Here is a 10906-nt window from a genome sequence, read left to right on the forward strand (position 1 = left end):
AGGAATCCAAAGCCCTCTTCTGACCTCCACGGCATAGCACGACATGGGTGCACTCACATACATGCAGGCAATACATTCATACACATAAAATAAAAACAGTAAATTTTTTTTTAAAAAAAAAGATTGAGTTGGCACATGACTTTAACGCCAGCACTGGGGAGGCAGAGAGAGGCAGATCTCTATGAGTTCAAAGCCAGCCTGGTCTACACAGCAAGTTCTGGGTCAACTGGGGCTACAGGGGACCCTGTCTCCAAAAAACAAATGGTGGGGCATGGTGGCACACACCTTTGATCCCAGCACTTGGTCGGCAGAGGCAGGTGGATCTTTGTGAGTTTGAGACCAGCCTGGTCCACACAGCAAGTTCTGGGTCAACTGGAACTACAGGGAGACCCTATCTCAGAAAGACCAAAAAACCAAACCAAACCAAACAAAAACCAAAACAAAGGAAAACAGACTTTGAAAGGAAAACCTTTGGATTTTTACCTCTGGGATTAAGGTGGGAAAGACTAGGAATTCTGTAGTTAATGTTTTCAAAAAACAAGTTAAAAGATAGCTGGGCTAGGGGCTGTGTGCACCCTGGAGGCCCAGGCTCAAGTGTTGACATGTGATGCCTGCAGTTCTCACAAGGGTGTAGACGGGACAAGGGTCCACTGCTACCCATGGGGGCTAATATGGCCACAGGACCTTTGCACAGTCAGGGCCTCTGCACAGCTGGGCTCTCCGCTGGCTGGGCTCCTGTCTGCCACTGCACAGGTCTCAGAGACAATGAGACTGACAGGGAGGGAGGGAGGGAGACAGCTCAGATGAGATTCTGTTAGGTCAGCCATTCAGCTGTCTACCCATCCATCCATCGATCCATCGATCCACCCACCCACCCATCTACCCATCCATCCAAGTGGGCATTTACAGGAGGTTAGGCCCCATTTGGGGATAAAAAATGCTGCAAGGGAGACCGGCCTTGTCCACACACAATGCTTAGTAAAAAATGCTCTAGGAGGCTGCAGCTCAGGAGGCAGAGTTCGCCGAGCACACACAAGGCCCTGGGTTCATCCTCAGCACCCCATAAACCAGGTGTGGTAGTGCACACCTGTTATCTCACCACTCAGGAGGTGGAGGCAGGAGGATCAGGAGTTCAAGACCAGGCCTCAAAAATAAAAACTAAGGGGCTGGAGAGCCAGCCTAATGGTTAAAAGCACTGGCTGCTCTTGCAGAGGACCCAGGTTTGGGTCCCAGCACCCACATGGTGGCTAACAATCATTCATAATGCCAGTTCCAGGGGACTGACTGCCCTCTTCTGGCCTCTGTGGGCATTGCACACATGTGGTGTACTTAAATACAAGCAGGCAAACCACACAGACAAAATAAAAATTATGCCAGGTGTGGTGGTGCACGCCTTTAATCCCAGCACTGGATGGCAGAGGCAGGCAGATCCTCTGTGAGTTTGAGGCCAGCCTGGTCTACAGAGTGAATTCCAGACAGCTGGAGCTACAGGGAGACCCTGTCTCAAAAAGACCAAAAAAATAAAATTATACACTAATGCCAGGCATGGTGGTGCATACCTTTAATCCCAGCACTCAGGAGGCAGAAGCAGGTGGATCTCTGTGAGTTCAAGGCCAGCCTGGTCTACATAGTGAGTTCCAGAACAATTGGGGCTACAGGGAGACCCTGTTTCAGAAAGATTAAAAAAAATTATACATACATAAAATGATCTCATAATGAGATGTCACTTCGTGCCTCCCACTGTGGCTATGCCCAGGAAACAGACCATATGGGGGGCCAGCAAGATGGTTCAGAGGGTAAGGAAGCTTGCGGCGAAATCTGATGACCTAAATTCAATCCTGGGACCCACATGACAGAAGGAGAAGACTGACTCCTGCAAGTTGTCCTCTGACCTCCACACATGCTGTGGCACACACACAATACATAATTTTTTTTTTTTTTTTTTGGTCTTTTGTGAGACAGGGTCCCCCTGTAGCCCCAGCTGTCCTGGGACTCACTAGGTGGACCAGGCTGGCCTGGAATTCACAGAGCTCCGCCTGCCTCTGCCTCCCGAGTGCTGGAATTAAAGGGGTGCACCACCACACCAGGCCAAAAAATAATTTAAAAACAGAATGAATGTTAGTGACTACAGGTAAAGAGAGCCCGCCCACGACTATCAGGAACAAAGAAGATATAGTGACTTCAGGAGAGAGTCTCATCATACATCAAGTGGCTGGCTATAGAGTTTCTCTGTGACTCGGTAACTCGGGAATGAAAAGCTTCATTCACCCAAAAATTTGTGCACACACACTTCCCACAGTATCACCTGCAACAGGGAAGCAACTAAACTCCCACCCATGGGAGAAGGGACATACTCAGCATGGTCCATCCCCCCACTGAAGTATCACACAGCCCTGAATAAGAGCGAGGCTCAATCACATGCTGGAGTATTACACAGTCACGAACAGGAGCAAGGCTCTGATACATGATACAACATGGGAGGGACCCTGAAAATATCATGCTTAGTGAAAGACCCAGACACAAAAGACCACACTGTGTGTGTGGCTCCATGAGACAGTAAATGTTCAGAGCAGGGGAATCCAGAGAGAGAAAGTAGATGTGTGGGTCCTGGGGGCTGGGAGGGGACAGGGTGATGGTCATAAAGTGGGGCTTCCTTCTGGAGTGATGGAAGTTTCTAGAATAAGGCAGAGATGGAAGCTACATAATTCTGTGACATTAAAAACAACAACAACAGCTGGGAGTGGTGCCACACACCTTTGATCCCAGCACTTGGAAGGCAGAGGCAGGAGGGTCTCTGTGAGTTCAAGGCCAGCCTGGTCTACATAGAGAGTTTCAGGATAGCTGGGGCTACAGGAGACCCTGTCTCAAAAAAACAAACAAACAAAAGACCAACAACAACAACAACAACAACACTGAGGGGCCAGACGTGGTGGTGCATACTTTAACCCCAGCACTCAAGAAGTAGACAGAGGTGAGTAGAGGCCAGCCTGGTCTACACAGAGAGTTCCAGCCAGCAGGGGATACAGGGAGACCCTATCTCAAACAACAACAAAAATAAAAACAAAAGAAAAGCCTACTGGGAGCCAGTGAGAGCGCTCAACAGGTAAAGCCTGACAACCTGAGTTTAGTCCCTGGGACCCACATACAGATGGAAGGAGAGACGTGACTCCATAGAATTGCCCCCCATAACAGTGAATATAATTCAAAATAAATGATAAACTAAAAAGCTATTTCACCATATGACTTGAGTAGATCAAAGGTCAAATGTGCCATGTGCAAATGATAAGAAAGTTATTGCTTACCAAAAGTTTAGAGGAAAACCCAACACATGGAATAATGGGAGAGTGACATGTTAACAGCAGTGGGGGTGCTGGGCCTGGGAAGGACAGGGATACCCGGGGATACCCATATGGGGCTGGCTGGCCTGGGCTGCATGACTGGGAACACACTTCCTCCTAAGAGCCCTTGGGGCTTTCCGGAAAACCACGTCACCTCTTTGGAGCAGAGAGGAAAGGAAATCACGAGTTGATCAGGGTGAGACAGGGGAGCCTAGTAAGGGGAAGGGGTGAGGTGGGAGGAGGGGGTATAGCCTGGAGGGTGAGCACCCTGACTCACCCCCTCCCTCACTACAGGGGGACTGTCCTGTCCTGTTCCCTGTGAGCCAGTTCCAGGCCGTAAACAGGAAGCCAGGCCAGGCTAGGGTGGCCCATCATAGCCCAGCAGGTCCCCAACAGCTGGATAGAGTCAGGGCTGGCCAAATACGTGCACTAGGCTGGGCAACTCCTCACAGGCATGGTGTCCATAGGGGCAGGGGTCCTGGACATTTGTCTCCTTGTCCCCTGCCTGGCTCAATAGGGACCTGGGCTCAGTGGGCAGAGTGCTTGCAGCTCAGTAGGTAAGAGTGCTTGCAGCTCAGAGGGTAAAGCACTCACTTAGCATACATGAAGCCCTGGATTCATCCCAGCACCACAAAAACCAGACCTGGTGGCACACTCGTGTCATCCCAGTACTTGGGCGGTGAAGGCAGGAGGATCAGGAGTTCAGGGTCATCCTTGGGTACGTAGGTAGTTTGGGGCCAGCCTGAACTACATGAGATCCTGTCTCAAAAACAAATCTCCCCCGCCCCCCTGCAAAAAAAGCAGGCTATATCTGCACAGGGCTTTAATCCGAGCACTTGGGAGACAGGCAGATAGATCTCTGTGAGTTTGAGGCCAACCTGATCTATATAGTAAGACTGTCTTATAGAAAATTGGGGGGGGGGTGCTGGAGAGATGCTCAGCAGCTAAGAGCACTGGCTGCTCTTGCAGAGGACCCAGGTTCAGTTCCCAGCTCCCATATGGTGGCTAACAACCATCTGTATCTCCAGTTCCAGGGGATCCGATGGCTGACTCTGGCCTCCTTGGGCCAAGCTAGGTCAACTCAAGTTAGGCAAAATCTCAGCAAAGAAATAGGGAAATGGTTAAGAAATCCCACCCCTAATGGGGGAAGTATTAGCATTAGCAAGTGGAGCACATACCAACACACAGACACCCACACACATAAATAGTAAAAAAAAAGTTTTTAGATTTTATTTATTTTTATATTTTTATGTGTATGCGTGGATTGCCTGCATGTAGGAAAGTGCACCCGTGTCGCACAATGCCCACGGAGGACAGAAGAGGCTGTTGGATCCCCTAGAACTGGAGTTATGGACAGTTGTTAGCTGCCATGTGGGTGCTGGGATTTGAACCCGGGTCTTCTGCAAGAACATTCGGTGTTCTTAACTGCTGAGCCATCTCTTCAGTCCCAATAGTAAAATTTTTAAAAAGAAAGATTGAGCCAGGCGTGATGGCACATGCCTTTAATTCCAGCTCTCAGGAGGCAGAGGCAGACGGATCTCTGTGAGTTGGAGGCCAGCCTGGTCTACATAGCAAGTTCCAGGTCAGCTGGAGCTACAGGGAGACCTTGTCTCAAAAAGATTTAAAAAAAAGAAAGAAAGAAAGGAAGGAAAGAAGAAAGATTAAACCAGGATGAATAAACTGTGGCCATCCCACCCCAAAAGAATTATAACCTCAGGACAAGGAGTACCCATGACACTAAACTGGGAAACATTTACAGAAGGTGAATGTGCTTGACAACATAAAACTGAAACATCCACACATATCACTAACTATCAGAGAGAAGAGAATTTCTTGTACTGTAGATGAAAGGAAAGGGCTTATAATATATAAAAAGCCCACACAAATCAACAAAGAGATCGAGCAAATGGAAAGCAGAAGAGATCTGGTTACACCAGTCACACAGTTCCCAAGAAATGAGGTAGGTGTTAGGACTCACCTGTGGAGCAAAATGTAGAAACTTCCATGGTGAGCAAGGTAGAGATGGAGCCTAGCTATGGGGGCAGGAGCCACATGTGGCAGAAAGCCAGCTTCCTGGGGCAGCCTTCTATTTTCTATCTGTGATTGAAACAAACTGAAGGAACAGCAACCAGGACAGCAAGTTCACTGAACAGGTGGTGGTGCAACCTCCAGGTACTGGGGATCCAAATGCAGGTCCTCAAACTTGGGGTCCAGCCCTAACTGACTGATCCAATCCACCCCCCACACTTTATCAAAGTTTAAAAGCCAGGTCAATATGCCTCCATGATGAAGTGCCCCTAATTCCCCCCTAGGTGGGTACAGGGCATTGCCAGCAGCCTCCTCAGCTCAGAACCCTCCCCCCATCACACAAGCCACCCAGTCAGGGCTTCCTGAGTGCCCTGCCCGGCCCACACCCAGTGCCATCCCCCTGCAGGCTGTGGCCAAAGTGCACCCCACAGCCTTGCACCCTACACAAGTGGGTGCAGATTCCTCTGATGCCCTGTGATGTCCCAGGGTCAGCCCAGCCCTGCTATGGTTGGCCCACAAGGCCTAGTTTGTGAGTTAATCCCTGGATCAGTCATCAAGACCCCAGACGTGGCTCCACACCTACCAGTCACAGCAGGGGTTTAAAAGTCAGGATTGGGCCAGCAAGGTGGCTCAGCGGGTGCTTGCTGCAAGCTGAGTTCAAGCCCTGGGACCCATGTGTGGAGAAAACTGGTTCCTGAAAGTATGTAGGCAAGGATGGTCCTGATCCTGAGCCTCCTGCTTCCACCTCCCCAGTGCTGGGATGACAGGCACCACACCTGGTTCATGTAGTGCTAGGGATGGAACCAAGGGCCTTGTACATGTTAGGTCAACTCTTCCCACAAAGCTATAATCACTCTGCCCACAAGCACTCTATCCCTGCACTATAAGCACTCAGCCCAGTGAGCCCAGCCCCAGCAGCTGCTTTTCCAGGACTCAACTTGATGTCACTCAATGGTGACCCCTCCCTCAACTGGTCGTACCTTGAGTCTTGGCAAACCAACTCCTGAGGGTACCAAGGTATAAGTCTGTGTGGGTTCATGGGTTCAGCACCCCCAATCCTGCCAGCTCAACTTGGCAATTTAACATGGAGGCTGCTGAGGGCACCCTGTGAGCTGGTGGACACAGCCTTGTGCCAATAAAACTGTGCTGACAAAAACCAGCTGGGACCACAATCAGTACAGTCCCGTGCCCCCTCACCTTGTTCCTGTGCCCCCCGCACCTCGTTCCTGCCTGTCACCATCCTACCAGCCCCCAGCAGTCTAGAGGGCACCAAGGATGGGCCCAGAGCCTCTCCATCAGGGAGATTGGGGCAGCAGTCATTTGTGTCATGTCACGATGGCACACATCAACACCTCTGACCCCGGTCTCTGATGGTCTGTGGGAAAGATGGCCACTGACCTGGAGGACTGTGGAGGGCTGCAGATGCCACCTGAGGCTCTGGGGCAGAGGACACAGCCCTGCAACAGCCCCAAGGACAGAGGACAGAGCACTGCAAAGGTCCCAGGGGCAGGATGGAGCCTGGTGTACTGAAGGAGCAGTGAGGAGGCCAGTGTGGCTAGAGCTGAGGAAGCCAGGGGCAGGGAGGAGGGGGGAGGGAGGAGGGGGCAGGGCAGGCACGACCCTGTGGGTTGCAGGAAGAACTTGGGCTTTGACAGGGAGGTAGGTGGGAGCCATGGAGGGGCGTAGGCAGAGGGAAGGACCTCAGCCAGTTTTTCAGCGGGCTCCTTCTGAAATGGGTGAGCCAGCGGAGGTAGCGAAGGCAGCAAGGGACGAATATGCTGGTCTAGGTGAAGGCAGAGGGTGGGACAGATGTGGGCAGATTCTGGGGTGATTTTAGAAGCAACACTGACATACTTTGGCGCCAGTTTAGATGGGTAGTAGGTAGTAGCGGGCGTGGAAGAGTGGGGAGAGGCCCAGGGATGCACTCACACCACAGCCCAAGCAGACCAGTCCAGGCGTCCCCAAGCACCCAGCCTTCCCAAGCCAAACCATACACCCACAAACTGCCCCAGCTGAGGCAGGCAGGCAGTCTTTCTGGGCCGGGCCTCCTGAGCAAGGAACCTTTAATGTAACCAGATTCTAAACACCAAGGAGATAGTTTCATCTCCCATCAGATTGGTGGAAATTACCAGAGCAGATAACACCCCCAGCTGGCAGGGATGTGGGGAAGGAACATGGGCACCACAAGCACTGGGAAGAATCAGGGCAGCCCTTCATCCTGTCTGCCACTGACCACATCAGCTGGGATTTGGACACTGAACACCCACTGTACATTCACTGGGCATCTACCATGTTCATTCAACCTAATCAACAGAAGCCACCAGAACCAGCCAAAGCAGAAGGCTGTGGGACTCCACAGAGGCAGGTATGCAGTTGGTGGTAAATAAATGCTAACACAAACTGCAATATTGATTCCTTTAACACAGTGAAGGCTTGAGGCCTCCAGCCCAAGGTCAGGGTAGGTCCAGGCAGCTCCCCTCTCTTTATAGCTGGGGGCACATGGAGGGGCTGTGCTGGGCAGTGGGACCCACACACAGTAGCTATGGGATTCTACAAAAATAACCAACTTAATGTGACATCTGTGGGTAGATATGAGTTCAGTGGGAGCCCTGCAACTGGGAGTGGAAACCAGGTGGTGTAGGTGGTTCCCCAGATTTCACTGACAGCCCTCTGTCTGAGACCCAGCTTTAACTAACCATCCCAAGCAAAGACCAGACTGAATGTTTACCCTGAGGCTTTCCTGGGGCCAGGGAGTCTGGAAGGAGCTTGTTTATGACCATGTCACAGGGTTGAGGGGGTTGGGGGGCCAGAGGAACAGGTGACAGAGAAGGAGGGCAGGTGGCTGGCGGGAAGGAACCAGGTCAGCTACCACGGGGTACCAGATGGCCGGGAGGAAGGAGGTGAGACCTGGGGGTAGAAGAGCCCCTGTTTCCCTGCCTCATCCTCCTACCTCTCTGGTCCCCACCAAGAGTGGTCCCAGAGGCCCCCGGATGCCCATGTGGTAATCACACAGCCCAAGCTGCAGATGTCTGCCACCGTGTACTGTTGGGGGAAACCTCAGGTTTTGCCAGGAAGCTGGCTTCACAGGCTAGGTCAGCATTTGGAAGATTTGGGGGTGGGGGGAGCCCAGGGAGACAGCACACCTGCTCAACCAGCCAGGATGAAGATACCTTAAGCCATCGTCCCTTTATCCCCATATTTTAAATGGAGGCAAACTCGGGCACAGAAATAAGTGCTGGTGTGTGTATAGGGACGAAACCAGAAGGTGACAACTGCAAGACTGCCAGCCCAGCACTGTGGCCCCCCAAAGGAGGGGTCGCATGGAGGACACTGTCCCCTCCCTAGCCACACAGTGTCTCGTAGGTGGGGTGCCCCCCCACTAGAATGGGGTGCCCCAGCATCCCACACACTGTAAAACAGACCCCTGGGCACAAACCCATAGGAGCAAGTGCGACTTGACGGTCCCTAACACCTGCAGCAGAAGGGTGCTCCAAAAGGGGTTAGCTCCACCTTCAAATGTGAGGACCCCTTCCCCCTTACGCTCATGGAAGGACTCGCTCTACCCACAGGCTGCCAGGATGAAGATGTGTACCTACTCCCGCACCCAGATAGACTGTGTCGGCCAAGGACCCCTAAACCGGCCGATCAACCCGAGCCCCGCATCCCTGGGCGGGGCGCTGCAGAGGGCCGAGAGCTGACCTCCCCCCTACCCAGGATGGAACGCTCCGGCGTCCCCCGCGCGGCCTGCGAATGGAACGGGCCGACGGGACTCAGCGCAGCGCACCGCGGCCGGGCGAGCCCACGGCGCCGCGGCGAGGGGGGGGACGAGACCATTCCCACAGACGGGAGGTTCCGACTCACCTGCCGCCGCCCCGCTCTCCAAAGACCAGGCGGCCTCCGCGGTCACGGCCCCCGCTTCGGCGCTCTCCGCCTCTTCCGGCACCTCCAGCTCCATGGCCGAGAGCTCCGGCGGCGGCGGCGGCGGGCCCGAGGCTGCACCCGAGCTCGGCCGCCGCCGCTGAACAACAAGCGCAGCCGGCACCACAGGGCGGAGGGAGGGGCGCCGGCGCACGGGGAGGCGGGGCCTAGGCGGGACCTGGCGTCGATGCCAGTGCTCAGCCAATCGCAGACCGGAGGAGGGGCTTAGCAGCGGTGCCCACTCAGGAGAGGTGCGCGCGCCCTCAGGCGTCCAGAGGGAGAAGAATTGAGCGGTTGACCCTTAGCACTGCGCAAACCCTGGGGCTAACAGTAGGGGGTGGGGCTTGGAGACGAAGTGGAGCCACAGAGGCGAGATCCAGATGAGGCGCGATCAACGAGCGCCCCCCAAGTGTCCACAAAAGGAAGTATAGTGTCCGTAAACCACTGAGAGGAGAGCGGGGAGCCGAGCTAGGGGCGGAAGGAATGAACAATCAGAAATCGGGGGCGGGGGCGGGATTCAGGTTGACTCAGGCGCGCCCCCAGGCGTATAGAGAAGGAAGTCCAGCTGGCTGCTGCTCATGGTTTAGGTGCACCACAGAACAGATGGCAGAGGGCTGCAAGGGGGCAGGGCCTGACGCAGTCGCACGCGGTGTAGCCAATCAGACACCAGGGGGTGGAGCTTACGTCCAGGGGTACTCAAAGGAGCCCCTAGGTGTCCAGAGACAAGCACATCTCACTATTTTTGCACCACAAGATACCGAGAGGAACGCAGGCAGGGGTGGGGCTAAGGGCGTGGCCTAGAAGCAACCAATCAGAGACAGGGGCGGGGCCTAGGTGGGTCCGACCCAGGAGCGCCCCTGGGCGACCACGGATAGAAGGACACTGCACTGTTTGTGTAATATTTTCTTAACTACCCAGTAACACCAAAGACAACTGCACTATCACTCCACAGGTAACATCAAATTCTGCTATTTACATCAAACATTCCATTATAGGTATTTCATTCCATTATAGGTATATTTCATGCGTGTTATTTATCATTATTTTAAATATATTGTTAAGTAATTTAACAGTAACAGTAATTCTATCATTTTTTAAAGCAGCGACATGTAGCCCAGGCTGGTCCAAGGTGCTATGTAGCAGAGGATGACCCTGAACTTATCTTCCTGCCTTAGCCTCCCCAACTCTGTGGTGACAACGTGTGCCACTCTGTCAGGCCTCTAAGAAAACTCTGTAAGAATTCTTTGCTATGCGTCATGGGCAGAATTGAGCCAGGCTGATTCACACCAGCAGTTCTCGAAGTGTGGTCTCTGGAACCCCAGGGTCAACCTCTCCTGCTGCCTGTGAGAAACCTAGTGGCTGGGGCCGAAGAGATGGCTCAGCAGTTAAGAGCACTGCCTGTTCTTGCAGAAGACCGGGGTTTGGCTCCCAGCACCCACATAGCAGCTAACAACCATCTGTAACTCCAATTCCAGATCTGATGCCCTTTTCTGATTACTGTGGGCATTTCATGATATGGGTGCACTTGCACACATGCAGCCAATACACTCATACACATAAAATAAAAATTAATTAATTTTTTTGTTGTTGTTTTGGTCTTTTTGAGATAGGCTCTCCCTGTA

The 10906-nt window shown here is 52.8% G+C and overlaps 1 protein-coding gene across 9 annotated transcripts in view; it reads right to left on the reverse strand.

The window, feature by feature from the left end:
- Pip5k1c (phosphatidylinositol-4-phosphate 5-kinase type 1 gamma) overlaps positions 1–9426 on the reverse strand; it is a 27747-nt gene extending 18321 nt beyond the window's left edge. For 8 of the 9 annotated variants that reach the window (XM_008837048.2, XM_008837049.2, XM_008837047.2 and 5 more), the window contains exon 1: positions 9228–9426. In XM_008837048.2, coding sequence (XP_008835270.1) covers positions 9228–9321 — 94 coding nt within the window. In that variant the 5' untranslated portion in view covers positions 9322–9426. Of the gene's footprint in view, positions 1–5316; positions 5436–9227 lie in introns of all 9 variants that reach the window. The other variant, XM_029565372.1, reaches the window with a different exon arrangement.
- Positions 9427–10906: the final 1480 nt, after the last annotated feature.

The sequence above is a fragment of the Nannospalax galili genome, unplaced genomic scaffold (assembly GCF_000622305.1).
Source record: "Nannospalax galili isolate Female #2095 unplaced genomic scaffold, S.galili_v1.0 scaffold77, whole genome shotgun sequence".
NCBI lineage: Eukaryota > Metazoa > Chordata > Mammalia > Rodentia > Spalacidae > Nannospalax > Nannospalax galili.